This window comes from Plectrocnemia conspersa, unplaced genomic scaffold (assembly GCF_051122295.1).
Source record: "Plectrocnemia conspersa isolate PC_06_02 unplaced genomic scaffold, ASM5112229v1 ptg000013l, whole genome shotgun sequence".
NCBI lineage: Eukaryota > Metazoa > Arthropoda > Insecta > Trichoptera > Polycentropodidae > Plectrocnemia > Plectrocnemia conspersa.
Window position 1 is genome coordinate 7,446,913 of NW_028277177.1, and position 19,994 is coordinate 7,466,906.

Here is a 19,994-nt window from a genome sequence, read left to right on the forward strand (position 1 = left end):
CAACCTTTCGAACCCCATAGCCCTCTAAAATAAAAATTGTAACCCGTGGATATTTTCAAACAAGTATCATTCTACATCTAAAATACTACTTTTTTGCTCTATTTCAAGCTATTTGAAAAAAGTGGATATACTATATTTATTGATACAATGACCTTATTATAATAAAAAATCATAATAAACAATCGCAGATATTTTAAGTATTAAAAATGCATTTGTATTGTGTCAAGGATGTTATTTTTGTTTATAATTTATATTTGTACAACGATTTGAAACTATGTGTCAGTGATGTTTTTATGTTGTTGATACAATAAGTTATTTTTGTTTATAATTAAAATTAGTGCAAAATTTTTTTTAGCCATTTTTAAGTTGTCTGCGTCCGAAGAATCCAGTCGTCTGCTAAATGGGTTGAACTCTGGATTCTGGACATTGAGCTGGACCAGTGTAGAATTTGTTGAAGTATGAATTATGGTAACCGTTTTTTTATGCCTAAGTGCTGTAATTTATTATATGATAATAACACTTGCAGAAAGTCTCGCATGACTATTGCGATGCTTTTGTTTATTCCATCTATTGTCACGTACGGTACGCACTGGTCGGCATAAAATAGTTTTTAAAACCTTAAATTTGTTGTAGCTTGAAGAATAACTTCACTTAATAATTGTATCGTTAACACCGATTATTGAAATGGGCCTTTTTAGGAAAAAAATAAATAAGAATATATAACATTTTGAAAAATATATTGAAATTTCTCCATGGACCATTAGTGGTTAACAAACCACCAATTTAACAATTAAAAACATAAAAAAGTTACTTTTATGTCTCAACTATTAATTATTTTAAGGTTAATTCATTATTGTAATGTCGTGGCAATTAATAATTAAAATAATACTAAAATCGTTGATCATTTAATCCAAATCGTATCGAATATCTAATTGAAACCTTGAAGATTCGGGGCGACTACTTGGCTGGATCAGATCGGAAGTTCTAAGTACGGCTCTCGTGCTTTTATGGTCGTCTCGGTCGATTCGACGTCTTTGAGCGAATTCGGCTGAACTCTCATAAATTCCATGTCGGTAGCGAAGTGATTTTTTCAAAAAGGATGTTTCTGGACACTGATTATTTACACAACTTGATTATTAAAAAAAATGTTTTTATTATTATATAAGAAAAAATCCTCGTAAACATTTGAATTGTTGAATTTTAAACTATCGAGTTAAATGTAGCAATCAAATTGAATTTAATAAATTATTAATCAATTTTTATGCTTTGTAAAAACGCGAAAATTTGTTTTAGTTGTCGTCTATTTAAATGGAAAAATCAATCTTATAAAAATAAAAAGTGTCCGGATAGAATGTTTCCGTAAAAATCTGAGCACTTTGGAAATCAAGTTCTAACTAGTTCTGGTAAACGTTACGGCTTATATACCATAGAGAAAAGAAAGGGTCTTATATATATTTTTCGAAAAGTGGTTTCGATAAACGTTGAAAAGCAGTTTAAAGTACTGTTCGAGAAATACATATAAAACTATTCGTGTGTCCTGCCAACCAACAGCCTTTATATGGCGCGTCGCCGAAGGTCTGTGCCCTCGGATAGTGCTCCCAGCAACATTTGTATGTGCTATTTACATACATACAGTGACCGAATTATTAGGCACACAAAAATTCTGAGCATTGTGAATGTTCGATTGTCAAATATATTTTACTTTTAATTCCATCTGCTTTATATATTTCTCTATTTTTAAGTAAAAATATGTGTAACCATAGGAAATGTAAGTGTATCATACAAATACATTAAAATCATATTAACATCTGTTGTATATGTATACAGACATTATTTTTTATAGACACACGAATTAATAATCTATGATCAGAATGTTTGTTGTTTGAAATTTTCTCTGTGCGCAATTTTTGTTTGCGCAATAATCAACTAACCATATATTTATACATGAATAATAATGTAATTTTATTGTGCAAATTTATATTTGCTTGAATTGGTCTTCTTTAGAGACCTAAGATCCAAATAATAAATAAAGAAATATTTTATTAATAGCTTTAAATTTGGCTAAGTTAACTTTTAGAGAAATCTACATATAAATATTTAAAAAATATATTGATTGTAGTTTTACATATTTTTAGATATATACTTTGTTTTTATAATATACAACAATATTCGAGTAGCTTAATACATTCTAAATTAAATTCTTAATAATGTTTCCATGAGCAATAAATAAAGATTTTTATTACTATTATTCACTCTTCAGTGTTTTTCTTAGAGTAATATAATAATTTAAATTATATTTTGTACATTTTTAGTATAAAGTCTGCTATACAAATATTAAAAATATTTTATTTTTAACACTAACTAAGGATAACTTAAATCATATGATTTTATATGTATGTATATATATTTAGATACCATAAATTTATTTTTGAAGCTTTATTAAAATACTAAGAATTGTTTACTAAATCAGTTGTGCTACATACTATATATATAATTAAATCTGTGCTTTGGGCTCAAAGTTAAAATTAATAAATTTTCAGTTAAATTACAGTATTTGTGATTGTATTGATATATAGAGTAAATAGTTTTTTAGTAGTATAATATATATGTACGTATATTTTCTGTAAATAAATAATTTACATATAAATGTTGATAGCTTAAAATTCAACTAATAAATCTTTTTTTATTGTGAAATATGATTAAAGCGAATCACCTGTGCGTGGATTGTTTTTTTTTTGTTCTTGTCCTTCGATTCAGAAGCGTGTCATTAATTCATATGATTTCTTTCATGCAAACCCTCGGGGGATTTCAAGTGTTTGTTTGACCAATACACTATAAATTTAATTCACAGTCGTATTGAGGTTAAGGCTGGTCAATGACGGATGTACAAATAATTACAAATTTAACAATTAATCCCACACCGAAACGTCTCCACTACATTGTCTTTGTTCATATGCAGCTATACGATTTTTTTTATCAGTTTATTATATATTATAAATTGCACCCATTGTGGGTCACTTGCGGTTTTGGTCGTAAAACTCGAACAAGGCTTTTCGCAACGTATAAAAAGTAACATTCAATAAGGAATTCGGGTCATAGGTCGGCGTTGAAAATTATAACTTGCACAATATGTCAAGACGGCTATAAATTTTGGTTATAAATATTAGATTTTTTTATTCGCCACAACTTAGCACGTATGATAATATATTACAAATTCTTATTATAGTTTTTTTGGTAACATCAACTTGTCACTGACCTTCAACAGGTTAATAAAGGTGCGCATTAAATAATTCGTTGTATATTGTATGGCCCGCCTTAATGATACTCTTATGGGAATTTTATGTTTTGGTGTACATCGCGTGCATTAGCGTGAGCTTAAATATGTTTATGCACTAGCATGATCATGATTATGTGCATTTTTTTAATAAAAAATAATAAAAATAAAGACCACCTCGCAGAAGACAAGACTATCGCATATGTTTTTACAGTATCTCGTTGCACATAGCGAGCGGCCGATGCGAGTAATTCCGAGCACGACTTTAATTCAGTTTTATTTTAGTTTTTATTATTAATATAATATGCATGTATTACAAAAAGCATGCATTAGTCTTTGCAATAACTGCAAAAGTAAAATTATACTACTTATATACCTATATTAAATAAACAATTTAATTTTTTTAATAATTTGTATTTATAAAATTTTGCAACGATCTGCTTAAGTGTAGGTTAACAGGAGTACGGTTTATTGAATATATTGAATGCTATATAACATACTAATCAATTTTTTTTAATTTTTGTTGGTACATAGTCGCTAAAAATATCTTAATCCCTTAACATATTAGTATTTTATTACAGCGTTTTTATTCTAACGAACCTTTAAAATAAAGATGCACACAACTTTTACGACACTTTAGCAAATAAATATTAATATGAAATTTTGTTCTTAATAAATTAAAATAATATAAATTATTAAATAAGTAAATACCGATATTTACCAGTATATAATTAGTAAATACCGTTATTTACCCATATCCACAATTTTTAATTTAGACTTCAGAAGCTAATAATAATGAACGATAGTACTCTTTAAATTTAATCAAACATAAAGCATTACATTTTTTTATTAATTCAGGTTTTGGAAGCACTTAGTTGCATTAGTCTAATATTTTGTTCTTAATTGCTGTAGACTACCTATTCAACAATCAATGTAGAATAGCTCAAATCATGCACTCAAAAAATCATAAAACACGATTCATTAAATTTGTAGTCAGAAATAATGAGAAACAACCAGATTTGAAGTAGATGCTTCACCTCGAATGATTAGTTGACTTTCGTCTTCAACGCGATTTTCATGGTATATTGACGTTATCGTTAGTCTTAAAAGGTCACTTGGCTGTTGCTTTATTTGTCAAAGAAAAAAACATGGATCGCAACTTTAAAACACTATTGAGTCAATTGAATTTTAATTGCATCTCTGCGCTACGCATACAAAATAATTTAAGGGCTCTAAAATATATTTTATAATATTACAAAAAAATTGCTCAAGAAAAAACTTTATTAATATATGTAAAATTTACACGTCAAATGGTAAACGTCACAAAATACAGAAAAATATATTATTACTATTGTATTTCTGCGAGACATATCATTATTTAATTCTTAAATAGAAAATGAGTCACAAAAAATCTGACTATCTTAAAACGAAGCCTTTTGAGGAAAAACTAATGCTTATATACACCTACCTAAAATTTAAGCATATATGTTTATATAATAATAAAGGATCTAATTTTTGTAGTATGTAATAAGTGCAAAATAGTTCGATATTTTGTATATAATTTACGATAACAGACACATTGGTTTATCTGTATATTTAGAATATAAATTAACTTAATATGTATCCATTTAAATGCCACTTAATTTATTTTGAAAAGTAAATTATATTTTATATTTTGTTTGCTCATTAATAAAGAATCTTTAATACCTTATTTATTTATTTTATTTTATTAATTTATTTAGCTTAATAGCTAATCTTTACATCTAACAAATTTAGTAAACATATATAAAAAATATATAAAAAATACATAACAGAAAGAAAAAATAAAAATATACAATAATAAAGACTTAATATTATAATTTATTTAATGTACGAAGGTGTTTTTTTATTCCATTTATGAAACCCGTTATATTTTTGCTGTTTCGGATTTCTCTTGGAAGACTATTATATAAATCAAAACCTCCGTACATAACTCCCCTAGCCGTACTCGTTTTCTTATACTTAATTATCTTTAAATTTTCTCTATTTCTAGTATTATATTTATATGCACGATTTAGCTCTATTTTATTAATCATCATGATATTCATCCGTGAGACTAGAAAAATCTAGGCTAACTAAATCTTTGATAATCGATGAGAGCTATAATTATATAATAATCACTAATTTCAATGTCCCAGACATGATAGAAATGGTAAAAGATTAGGGTTCGTATGAGATTCAAACCCATGTCTTTCAGATTAATAGTCAACGACTTATGCCACAAAAAGCAGTAATATTGGAAATAGGTTAAATGATTTTTATAATAAAATATTACGGTTAAATAATATTTTTTCTATTTTATGTATAGTTTATTTGATATTTATATATAGTAAAAATAAATAATTACTTTAGAAATATTGCACAATATTTTTCCCATGTGCGAAATATTTTTTTTATAATGCTTCTTATATATATATACATATAATTAGAGTTTTTCGGTTTTTTACATCCTATGTTTTTTTTTAGATAATTACTTAATTTAAATCCATTTTTTTTTTAGAAAATTAGATTAATTTGGATGTATTTTATAATTTTAAAATACAATTTTTTTGAGGTGATAAAAAGCATTGGAGCATTGAACACAGACAATCAATAGCAACACACATCTCACTCGATCGAGTTCAAATCATCACAAACGCTTATGTACATCAAAGGAGTTTTTCAGTCAGGTTATGGTATTACACCCCAGAGCCGTAGAGTGTGGTCGTTGCATATGTTGCAAATTCGCTTTATTGCTCGCAACCCGACCGCTAATCTTGGCATCTCGCGTCCAATTGCGAGATTATGACGGTGTTTGTGCGCTCGGATGCTGCAAATTGATTGCTGTATCGGCGTCATCTCGCACGAGAGAAAATTCGATACAAGCCAATGTGTCATGGTTGCGTTGTCAACTTGGAACTCTTTGTCAGTCACCCTACATTAGCTCAACAATGTATGAGACGAGGATCGATTATTCTGCCAAATCCAACAACTCATTGGTTGATCAGCAATATTAAGATTGTTCGTTAAATATTGAATATTTGCGAAACGATCCATAGGTGGTTATAAAATATTTGCATTGATTTTATCTAAGAATTGGTAATTCATGTGGTCTAAGCAAGTTCTATTTTTGCACTTATTCAAACAAATTCATTGACTACATCATCATATTTGATATTTAATGAAAAATGTAGAAAGAATATATTTCTTAATTATTTTTACTTACTAAAACATTTGTTAAACTAAATTGTAGAAACGAGAAGAGCGAGAAATATTCTGATGGTAACATTATATTTATATATAAGTTAATTAATCTGAAGTAACGAAGAACCTGTAAAATATGGAGCGGAATTTCTGTTTTAATGTTTTTCATTAGTGTCAAAGCTAAGCAAAGATATTCAACATTCGAGCTTTTATTTATTATTGTCATTCACAGTTTCTACTTGCGCATAATACAATCTATTATATTTGAGACGATATCAATATAAATTAAAAACGCTGTTAATTTGTTTCTTAAATGCTATGGTAATTTAATTAAACATTTTCTTATTAGAAAGTCAAAAATGTCTAACTAGAATGAGTAGTGATAATAGTGAGGATAAACAGATCATGACAATATGTATAAAGAACATGTCAATTTTTTTCTAAAAAATATTATGCTGAACACAAATTTCTTGACTATTTCCAATAACTAAAAAAAAATAATATCGTGTACGTTTACATAGAAAGGAAGACATCTTATATGTAAGTAAGAGAACAAGAGTGCCTTTGTCGAATGTCGGTCGACGAACTCGTCATACGCCACCGATCGTTTACAGACTGTTTACAGCATCCATCCATCCATCTCGAGTTTGCAGATTATCAATGGCACAATGGTATCCCGCCGCGTGTGGTCTGTGCTGGCAATCGAAGATCTGCGGGAGTCACTTTGTCAATGTGGCCCCTTGTTCGATTCAACGGCTATCCATCATTGTGCGCCACGAGACCTAAATTCTTCGAAAGTAATCGCCTTTCTTCGTACCGGCCAGCTTCGGTGATCTATGGCCGCGATTGTTGTGCACAAATTGAACCACGGTCGTTGGAAATTGCCGGTTAAACGCGATCATTTGTGTGCGGTTGAACGATAAAGACTACTGCGAATTCCTGTTGCGGGCAAATGGAATGTGTAATTTGAGAGGGTGGGTCTGTTTAAGAAGAGATGTCGCGATATGATTTATGCCGTGCTATTGGGTCATCTATTCATCTATGTATTCTTCTATATTATAATTTTCAATGATTGTTCTCCTGTCTTACTAAAACTTCTGCGATTTATAGGCCAACGCAAAGTATTATCAATATATTCTTAATTGTCCTTCTTATGTCTTGATAATTGTGTAAGGACAGTGAAACAACAGATCGAAAGAAACTTGGTTTACGAGTGTTTCGCAATACGAGCATTTTAAAGCAGCCTTGACTTGATAAACGAGCGAGTCTTGCGATACGAGCGTACGTATTGCTTCACTTTCTTACCAACTGAGCCGATGATTTTGAAAAATAATTTGACACTCAGTCTTATTGATTTTAAATAATGCTCCTGCTCATACTTCAGATCTTGAGGATGACTTAGTGGAGGAATTTGAGTTTATTAAGATCAAGTTTCTTTCTCACAATACCACTCCATTACTCCAGATCATGGATTAGCAGGTCATTTCTAACTTCAAAAAGTTTTACACTGAATCACTATTTCAGCGATGCTTCAAAGTGATCAAAGCACAAATATTCTCCCAGAGACTTTTCTGAAAATCATTTCTACAGCGTGAGTTGCCTAAAGATAAAGCATGTGATGGAGTTATCAAGAGAAACGTCAATATTACTTTGGGAAAACTCTTCATACTTATATTTTTTATTGAACCGGGTAATGAATTTGGCCGGATATTTGGATGCCCTAGCTGTGCTGACTGATACAAATATTTTTACGAAAATATCGTCTTTTGTAGATTGTTGAAGACGAAAATATCGTCTTTTGTAGATTGTTGTAGATTGTTGAAGCCGAGAATTGATTTTGTTAAAAAAAATCGTTTCGAATTTCCTTATGTATTTTCCTAGATCGGTTTATATAAATGTCACACCATAAGGAATTCTTATTTAGAATCGATGGCGACAAATTCTAGGATAGTCACAGATGTAGTGTTCGTATTCTGAAATATCATTTTTATCCTTTATGGCATTTTGCAAAAGCCGACAAAGATTTTGCAAAAATTGAATATTTACGACCGAAAAGTTTTCACACAAACTTTTATAATTATCAGTAGCGTAATTTTAATAATATGACAATTTAAAAATTGCGATTATTTGGCACATTTTTTGATCGCGCGCAAATGTGCCAGCTGTATGTGACAGCAGCCGCCGTGCGGACATCATTCACGGCCGCCGTCCGGACGGCATATGAAATTTGTGGCAGTGTGGCCGCTACTCGGAAGTCGGTGACCTCGGTCGATTTCAGTTGAACTTCGGTTCGGACAACTTCCAGAGAGTCTAGTGCAAGCATAAGAGTTTAATGTAGCATTTGATTTTGGAATATGACTCACCGCAGGCAATCAATATTAACTATACAGTTTTTTTGTCCTGTGTAATAAATGATACACTTTATTTTTGCAATCTTTCTAAAACAATCTATACTTTTCAATATTTTCACTGTTCAATGAAAGAGATAAATCATTTATATTCATGATTTTACTGTTCGAAGCCACTAATAATAAATTAACACAAATAGTTTCAACTAATAACTAGCTTCATGATATTAAATTTAACGCATAGTACTTGTGCGTATATTCAGTTTATAATATTACGTTGTTTTAATATGTGATATTGTGTATACTACATGCTGTGTGCAAGCGTATTATATACTTCTGAACTTATAAATCTAGACAATGAACAGCGCAACGGAGGCACCTTCGTGTAAGAATCCGCCATCAAGCTGAAGAATCTTCGCTGAAGACAAGTGAGCTGAGTTCAGCGTCAAAGGGGGACAAGCAATAAAATATTTTGCGATTAAATCGAGAGACGAGTTTCTCAGACTTTAAATAATACATATTGTTGGAATTTATAATCGACCCTCTGATTTAACTGTCTTGTTAATTAGATAAGAAGATTAATTGTTTATTTTTAATAATATAAGACTTTATTATGAGAATAAATATGAAATTATATTTTATTTTACGGGAATACATATGTAAAGTTTAGATTTAAAGGATAACATAGATTGGAAAAGATACCTTGCGAGTATATGAGTTACGTTTTCAATATGATATTGTTTAACCCTTCGTTGCATGATGTTCTTATAAACCTAAAATCATGTAACGATTAAAAATTCATAGGTAAAAATAACTAGCAATATAAGAAAAAACAGCTACATATGTAACAAAATTGTAATATTATAAAACGATTAAACTCACGGAAATATAGGGTAAGAAAAAATTAGTTTGTATTTGTAAAAATATTGAAAATGTAGTATTTTGCGTATTGTGAAATTCTAATTTTAAATACTATTTTTATTTGCATATTTTAATATAATTTTTAATAATGTTTATAGCGTTTGTTTTGGTACGTATTTGTATTGCATGTTTTGGTTGTTTCCTTTTATGAGATAATCACGTATCACATATTTAGAATTTGAAAAGCTAAAATATGCTATTTCTGGAAAATTGATTATTTTTTATTATAGTATTTAAAAAAAACAATGTTACAAGCTCTAAGTGCTGCTAAAAAAAAGGGATATGAGATATTTAAATGTACAAAAGTTTAATAATGTCTAAATAAAAATGGAATAGTAACGCAATTGCAATTGATAATTATTTTAAACTTTGAAACAGAAAATAAATAAAATTAAATATTCACCACACTGTCATTTTAACCTAGATTTACCTTCGTAGAACTTAAGTGTTAAATACATCTTTGTACAATTACATTAAAAATGAGATAAATTATTGCATGCGATATTTTCTGATTGATATACTCTTCTGATTGCTTCTCAGGAAAAATTTTAGTTTACGTTTTTCATAAATTATACAAAACAATTAAAATTTAATTTCAACTAAACTTAAATAATATATAATTGTTTATAATTAATTTTCCTGTGTAGATTATATAAAAATAATGCAAAAAACGAAGAGAAGAGTAATTTCAAAGCACATTTTTTTTAAGATACTTTTATATTTAAATGATTAAAAGATGTTTCTTATAACATTCTAATCACTATTCTTATTTTATAATATTATATGAAAACACACATATTGTTATTCATTTATTATAAAAAAGGAAATCGGATTTAATTTTCTATCAGATATTAACGCAACATGCGTCGTAATGGCATGTGAACTTTTTTCGCAATACAATAAAATCTCTTTTCTTTTCTTCAACGAAAAAAGTATTACGTCTGTTATAGGAGAGCTTGTATGTTCATTTGCTAGAAACGTAAAAAAAACAATGATATCCGATCTCAAGACCAGAAGCCGCGAAAGCAAATTCTTCTCACGTGCCGAGAAACAATTACGCCATTGTTGCGTCTTTGACTTTTACTCTGGCCATTTTTACTCTATGACCCTATATTAAAATTCTAATTATTTTCACTGGCCATAAAAAATCTAATTAGATTCACATAATATAATATAAATAGCTTGCTACTATTCTACGTAATCAAACATTGTATGCGAGGTCACATAAAAATAAAAAAAGCATAAGATAAAAAATCTACGGTAGAACAATGGTTCATATCAGCTTGGCACGAAGTGCCCCCTGGGGGTGCGCGGGCCGCTGCTTGGCGACACCTGACGTAATTAATGGTCGTTTTGAAACTATTCGCCGTTTAAAACTGAAGTCAGTCCGAGTTATCAGAAAACCTGTTATGGAATATATTGGTGCGTGGCCACGACGACAGTCTTATGGCTCTGCAATATTCCACGCTGCATTAATGGAGCCGAACGCTATGCAACCATTTTATATTTATTGACTATTTTTTTATATTTATATTTCATTTTTTCAATTAAGGAAGAACGAGAAAAGCCGCACCGCACACTGTGGTGAAGTTTCGTAACGTTTTTATAAATTTATATTTTTATGATTTATGTACAGTATTCTCTCGATTATCCAGCCGGGGAAGGAAGGGTATGGATAATTGAAAAACATGGATAATCCAAACTATCAGTTTATATTTGGTTTTAAAATATGTAATGTATTATTACATTACAGATTATCATTTTTTATATGAATATTGAGAAAATCTGTGATTCTCGTTTGCTTTTGAAAGTCTTTACAATTTGAACCCATTTTGGTCGATGTAGTTCAGTAAAATTTCAATTGAAGTTAGTGTCGTCTTTTGATTAATGTAATTGTTAGTATCTTATTTACTATCCTTTCTTTTTATTTGAGTGACAATAGAAATAATATCTGCATTATTCAAGCATTGATAACTCGAAACATTTGGATCGCGATAAAACCACTCTTCTAATATGCAGATTTACCACTTCTGATAAATCTGCATATTTCAGATTTATCAGAAGTGGTCAGATCAATGAATAAAAATAATAACAATGCGTCTTAAAATTAATTTTTTTATTTACAATTACTCTTAAATATTTTATATTATCAACTATTTCTATATTACAAAATTATCTAACATATTTTTATAATTCATAAACATACATTTAGTTTTATTCGCATATAGTTAGTATATTATTTTTTAACCATCTTTCTATTATATTTATAAAATTTATTATTCAAATTACCTACAACTTTTTTAAACACTTAAACGCCAGTGACTCACCGGTAAGTCACTTGATAGTTATTTTTTTCAACAATTTATTTTTTAAATACAAGTTAACGAATTATTTAAAAAAAAAATTAAATTAATAAATACTATTGTACTAGCTTCATTTATAAGTAAACCAAGTATTTTATATGTATTTTTAGAAAGATACTGACGCGTGAAGAAAAATATAAGGTGACTCACTAAAAAGTCGCTGGCGTTTAAAGGGTTAACATGTGTTGTCCGCAAATTACGAATACATAGTATTTTATGATTTTTTAATCAATGACATATGACTTATCAAAATATTATTTTTTATTAAAATTATCGTGTCATATCTAATATTAATTATTTACGTACCTACTTATAAATATAAATTTACATGATTTTTTTCAGTGAAGTTATATTTTCATTGTATAAATACAATTTTATTAACTGTTTCAGTTAATACATTTTTACCGTGATTTGATTAAATGGCTATGAAATGTAATTTGCCAGTTGCAAAATGTATTATTGTTTTTTAAATTTAAACCTAACCTAAATTAGTTAAACAATGAAAGTACAAAAACTGAAGTTAGTTTCATCAAGTTGAGTTTTGTTAATTCATTCAGTATTATCCGTTAGATTTAAGGTTTACTGGCAAATTTAGATTCATGGACAATTTAGGGCAGCATATCATTTAAATAATATTTTTTAAATGTATTTGAATATGATTTAACTGAAACGCTAGTAAAAATATAACCTTACTTGTAATATACATTAACGCTAATGAATATACTGAATAATCGGTGTTTCGTATTTTTCAGATAATTTAAATAATATGATACTTAATGCTAATATATTTTACGAACCAAACAAAAATAAGCTCTTAAAGTAGGCGTTTCGTTTACTTTTTAAACTTTTTTGGTTTGTTAATTTTAAATGATATATACATATAATTGTATATTGTTGGTGGAAAATATGCACGCACATACGGATGAATAAGAAGTTCTCTTTGAAAAGTGATATCTTGAACTATAATATAATTTAATAGTTATATTTTATGTTTATACGATATCGAAAGTAATTATTATGAAATTTATTTAAGAGTTGTAGAATATATGCAATAAATTTAATATTCCTATTAAGCAACCTCTTGATCATATTTACATTATTTTCTTAACGCACAGAAAACTCGTTGCATAACAATAAATCGGCATTACGAGTCGCGTCCTCTATTATAATATAATAATACACAAGTCGTATATAAAGTAAAAGTGTACAAGGTCAAAGGCCGATCGCTTAAATGGAAGATTGTCACGATGAAAATGGAAAATTTATATACAAATCTCGTAGTGTGTGAATGCGCCATTATGTCGTAAGTTATTTATGGCAACCGTACGTTACGATTAAAAATAATTTTCACACTTATGCATAGACAAACTGATATGAATTTACGGCGTATTAATTATGCTTAAACGCTCAAGAGTGGCCGTTTAAAATTTGTCAAGAATATCGATTTTTAATACTACTTTATGAATATGAACGATGACTATTTTAGGAAGCAGAGATTTTACGCTTTTAAAGGATCATGGATGCAAATCCACTTCTGCATATATTATTTACAAGATCCCACCTCTCACATATATTATGACTTCGTTATAAATTCATATATCCTTTAGACAGCGATTTTGCATATTTTCCAAGTGAAAATACAACAAGAATAGTATACATGCAGTGAGTGTAAAATTGCATCGATTACAATATAATAAATTTATTTTATACGTATTTCTAATCAAACGTAAATTTTATAGTTGTTAATTTAAAATCTTATTGAAAGGTTTACAGTCAATTCCATATTGTTGATGTTGACAATGAGCGATAAATCTGTAATTTGTTGCCTTCGATAAATTTACGCGAAATTCCCGCAGCATCCAAATCAAATATTTGATGAAAGATAAGAACATATAATACATTCGAGCGTTTTCGTGCAAGAGCCATAGCGACCTACCGGCTTGTGGTTTTTGAATGACCTTAGCCTCAATGCGAATGGAATTTAATGTTAAACGGTCTGACCCTAGATTTGAATAAACATAAATACGTTTTAAATGTTTACTATCGCTCAAGGAATCGGCTAATTTAAATCGTTAAATATGACTATTGAAACAATACTGTTCTGAAATACAATGCATATAAAATAAACTATAAAGTGTGCTTTGTAATATACACTATTGTATACTCATATATAATACATGTTTGTAATGGTAAGAAGAGATTTAAATTTATATTTATTTAAATTATAAGAAGCCAGTCAATATTATGTAAACTAAGACGTTAGTCTTAAATATTATTATAACATAAAAAATAATATTTGGAATGTGTATGTGCGTATAAAATATATGTATTCTGCAACGGTAAATCAGCGGCGTTTAATGAATGTTACTTTGTCGTTATGAAGTATGCCAATCGAGATAGCCTTGTTCGCAGATGACATCTTCTCGGAAAGTCGTCGTCGACAAACACACTCACATACCCGTAACATACTCCTCTCAGAGAGCCACAATCCCTTTATATAATTATATTAATTTTATCATAATACATCTCGCAGGTATTTTAATTAGCGGTTAAATTTTTGTCCCGACCGGTTGCGCTTGGCGTTTTGTTAGAACTCTTGCAATTTGCAATTTGTTGTCGCACACGGCGGCCGTAATTGTTGTATATTAATAATAATTAATAGAATGAGCCTTGGAGAATGCAAGACGAAGCTGCAGCATTTATCACACGGCGGTATCAAGGATCACGAACGCAGGACAACTCTTGATATTGTGTGCGAGCCAAACCGCACGCCACTAGCAAAAAACGCTCGACCGCATCTAGGAAGCAATTTTGTGCTTGAGGCAACTTTTTTGTATGAATTTACAACGGCAATGACGTTGTTTTGCGGCCCTTGGTGTAAACAGTTCAAAGAATCGACTGTTTGTTAGATAGGGCTCCATTCAGGGATTTCGACTGCATAAGACATCGACGCACGAAAGGCACGAACCTTGAATTAGCAAAACTTTTATTATACTGTTTGATATATACACACATGCTTTTAAAATTATATTCTAAGACTGCAAAGCATGTACTATATAACTGATACATTTGTCATAATAAGTTATATCATCTACTAGAATTCAGTGATCAGTGAATTTTATCAGTACAACGTTTGTAGGCTGTATTGGGCTTAATACTAAGATGTTTTCCCTCAATTCTGCTATTTTATTTAAGATCGTATGTTGTTTTTATTATTTTCGTAATAAAAAAATATGCTCAGAAAGTTTATAAAATACATAACCTAAGGAACTTCATTGAAAGTATTATGTTATTACGTTCAATTTACTTTAGAGAAAAATGATCTTGTTCTATTTTTGACTGTGAAATTTAGAATGTTTGAAATTAAATAAATTCAGATACTATCTTTTGAATTTAACTGATGAGTGTATTTTTAATTTCATGATTTCATGATAAATCTTTATTTTCAATATAATGCTGAAATCTGTGGCATAATTTTATCGTTTAAAACATATTACATATAAATAACATATGTACTTTGTTTTGTTATTTTATTGTTTTATAAATACATTTGTTCATTTTTGATGGGCTTCTAAAAACTATAATTTTGATAGTTAATAATCTGAAATATTTTTGAGCTTTCACTACAATTAAATTTTATTTTTTACTTCATTCAAGGTAATATACTCTGATTAATCGATAATTGCATTACACTATTTTATATGCTCTTTTAAATAAATACACTTTTATTGCTTAAAAATAGCTTAAATATATAGTAAAGTGAGTGAATAAAATGTTCAATGCACTTTTCTATATGAGCAAAATATATATTTTACGGCAAAACGAAACCAACACAACGTTTTTTTAATCAAAAAGGTTAATAATAAAATTTAAAAAATTCTAATTTAATTTGGTCTTTATAGTTGCGGAAATATTTTAACTTTCTTGTGACTGTGAAATGACCCAACTGTAGTCTTGGAATTTACTAAAATGTATATCTATGTTAAATATAACATAACCTTCAGTTTTTAATATCAGTTCATAGCTTACTGGTATATTTTTATAAATTATAAAATCGCAGAAGAATTTTAAAATATGTAAATATTTTTTAAGATATTTATATTTGTACTACAAAATAGTACCTACTTATATATTTTTTAATAAAAAAATAAAAATAATAAAAACAATAATCAATAAAAATCTTTATAATATAAGAAAGAAAAATTATCTCTGTAAAAATAAAACATTATATAAATCAATGACATTACAAAATATATATATATTTATTCAATACAATGTATATGATATAAATGGGGTTAAAATTATTATTTGACACGATTTTCAGTTGCTTATTTAATATCAATTAATGGTTATTAGATATGTTTATTAAATTAAAAGTACTTCTTTATATTTAAGAAATACTATACTTTTTAAAGCGTTTATTTTATTATTCATCCATACAATATTTACATCTCAATTACGATATTTATTTATTAAAAAAAATGAATTATATGTAAGATCAAAATCTACTGCATTTAATTCAAAATTAATTTAAAAATTAATACAGATCAATTTTTATTCATTTATTAATTGAAAATAATAATTTATTATGACAATAATTATTAAGCTTAATGTTTTTTAATATCATTTCAAATTGGATTATAAATAGTAATTCATATGTTTTTTCCATTTATTAACAAAAAGGAAGTAATATTTTTCAAAGTTACACTGAAATAATATATTGCCTTTGTTTTATAATAAGCAGGTAATTAAATATATTATTAACAGCATCTTGTTCATTAATGATCATCTTAAAAAACTGTAACATTGTAATTATACATTTTTATCGTAGGTGCTAAGTACTGAGCAGAGTTTAAATGTATAAGGATAACCAGAGTATGTTATTAAATTATTATAAATATATAATCATTTTCTTTATATAATATAGTTAAATAAAAACATAGTGCCATTATTACTTTAACGCGAACATTACAAATCCGAACAAACCGCTTTTAAATTGCTCGTTCGCATAGATTTATGTATTCTCCGAGTGAATCCATTGAACGCGGAAATTGAAAGAAAACCACAACGTGCGGGAGCATTGTTCTCTTTCACTACCATAGATAGCTATTCTCGCCATTCCATACAATGTACAAATTACATTATTATTTATACACAAATTCTACAATGTCTGTTTTTTACCTTAATTTCAGGTTGAAGTTCTTTCTTCTCAGAAGATCGCGGACATCGTGAAGCCAGTCCTTCAAGAGTTTGGTCTTCAACTGGAGGAGTGCGCGAGCAGCGAGATAAAGACTGAACAAAAGCAGGGATTCATGAGGTACAGCCGCTTTAAGAAAGATCATGGAAAAGTGGCGGTACAATCTGAAGATTGCGTGGATTCCATCACAAAGTTTTCGAACGCAGGATTGGCAATCGCTCTACTGGGAGGATCTAGAGCACCCGTGAATCAAAACGCCTCCGCTGCTCTCCTAGATGGAGAACTATTGGTTTTGCAGATGCAAGCACCTCCGTGGGACGGCGTGGATTTGGCGTGTTTTTTGCTATCGGAAAGAGAATATGGTAAGAACTATTAATTAAAATAATGTACAGAATAATATGATATTAAAAAGTGCGTTTGATTTTTTATGAAAGCTTAACTTTTATTTGTTTTAAAATACAGCATTGATCTTATAATTAAACAACTTTTAAAATCTTATAAACTATTTTTAACAAATAGTTTTGATCGGTATTTTAATATACGTTAACATTTCAGCAACCATGACTTGTTGTTTTACAGATATTTATTGTCAGTAAAATATCTTATTACCTATGTGAAAATGAAGTGGCTAGAGAGATTTAAACCATTTATTCCGGACACAAATTTTGCGGACAAATTATTCCGAACAAGATTTTTGCGGACAAAAAAATATTTTTATCCGGATATATATTTTATTAAAAAAAATAAGGTAAACATTTCGATTGTTGAATTTTTAACTACGGAGTTAAATGTTGCAATCAACTTGAATTAAAACCAATGTGAATCAATATATTTCGTGAAAAAACAACTTCAACTTTTCGAACAACTTCTTTCTATTGTCTTGCCTAAATTTAAAATTATAAAACAAATAGGTATTATTTCAATATATCAATGAAAATGTGAAATTGTTATGAGGCGAATTACTACAGCAGTAACAAAATTATTTATTTTACTTTTTATAGATCTTTGATTTGGAACGCAATCCATATATTTACTTGAAAGAATATTTCTAAAAGCTATATATGTTTAAAAATATATTTGTATTATTTGTAAAAAAAATCCGACCGTTAAAGGATAAGGGAAGTATATTATTAAAAATAACACATTATTTAATCATTTTAGTAATTTGTTAGCAATGAAAAAATGCACACAACTAGATTAAATTAAACTCTAAAAGTATTAATACAAGAAAATTCACAAAACAAGAATATGTAAGTTATTTTATTATTACTTATTAGCTAATCTCACCAAGTATTTTATTTTACCAGCAGTCTGCTCATATTAAATTGAATACACAGCATTGAAAGCCGCGGTATGTAGTCTTTCGTATTTTTTATTTTGTATTTCTTTACGACCTGATTTTGCATTGGCGCGTGTCAATCTGTGACACGCAAGTTTTCTCTGCAACCCGTTAAAAAGAAACCACGTACTGGGATGACTACAGTTAAGTAATGAATTTAACGCATTGTGAAATTCCATAGCTGCTGAATGGTGGTTGCAGAATACTATTGAAAACTGTGAATTTCGGCCTGCTGCACCCTCGAGACAAAAAATGTTATAAAAATAATCAAAATATCAACAACAGATATTTTTAATCCGGACAACATTATTCCGGAAAATTCCTGTCCGGAATAATGCTGTCGGGAAAAATCCAAGCAACGGTGCCATAATATTTTTTCCAAGGCTGTGTTAGATGTACATATATTATTTAAAAATTATCAACAGGTAAAAGTTAATGTAGATAGTTTGAAATTTATTTATTTATTTTATTTATTTATTTATTAAAATTATAACCATCGTGACCTGACAGGCAAACCTAATGCGTCACGATAGTCAAAAGTACTAATACATCATAATACATAAAAATATAAACAAGACAAAACAACAGACACAAATCACCTCAACAGGTGTGCATTGTCCCATACGAATTGAACCAAAACTCCATAAGTGCAAGAGAATATGTCAATATTACTATGGACAGAATTGAGCAGATAAATGGCCTTGGCCAGAGAAGAGTTGGCAAGTGCTCCAGTTCTACACTTAACAGGCAAGAATAGTGGACGCGACCGAGAACTATATCCACCTTCAGGAGCCCACATTTGAAGCTGCTCGAGCACTGAAGGATTGTCTACGATGCCCTTGAGCAATTTCCAGAAGTGTTTAATTACATAAACACTTCTGCGAGTCGACAAAGAAACGTATCCCAGGGCTCCCAAAATAAAAGCACTGGGAAACAAGAACGGATAATACCCGTATTCCTTCAAGTATAAATATCGAAGAAACTTACGTTGTACTTTTTCCAGCTTCAATTCATTACATTGATTCATTACGCCTGGGATCCAAATGATGGAGCTAGTTTCTAGTATGCTGCGGACTAGAGTATCATAAAGAGTGCGCAATACTAAAGTATTCCTGAAGTAACGCGCATTTCTCAAGATAAAACCGAGCATTTTTAAGGATTTGCTATGAGTCTCTGCAATGTGCTGGCTAAATTTCCAACGTTTTTCGAAAGTCACTCCCAAATCCTTAGTTGAAGAAAACCTTTTCAGAAAATATCCGCCTAGATGGTATGAATATTTTGCCGGCGTTAACGACCTTGAAAATGAAATTGTGTGACATTTCTTTACACT

The 19,994-nt window shown here is 29.0% G+C and overlaps 1 protein-coding gene across 7 annotated transcripts in view; it reads left to right on the top strand.

The window, feature by feature from the left end:
• Nucleotides 1–19,994, top strand: part of LOC148227172 (uncharacterized) — a 252,069-nt gene that overhangs the window by 42,818 nt on the left and 189,257 nt on the right. For 3 of the 7 annotated variants that reach the window (XR_015812021.1, XM_088202495.1, XM_088202496.1), the window contains exon 3: nt 17,321–17,687. Coding sequence is in view for 4 of the 7 variants with exons in the window: in XM_088202495.1 (XP_088058621.1) it covers nt 17,321–17,687 (367 nt within the window). In the remaining 3 variants the exon portion in view is untranslated. Of the gene's footprint in view, nt 1–17,320; nt 17,688–17,880; nt 18,074–18,326; nt 18,677–18,845; nt 19,090–19,994 lie in introns of those variants that run through there. The other 4 variants (XM_088202499.1, XM_088202500.1, XM_088202498.1 and 1 more) reach the window with 4 other exon arrangements.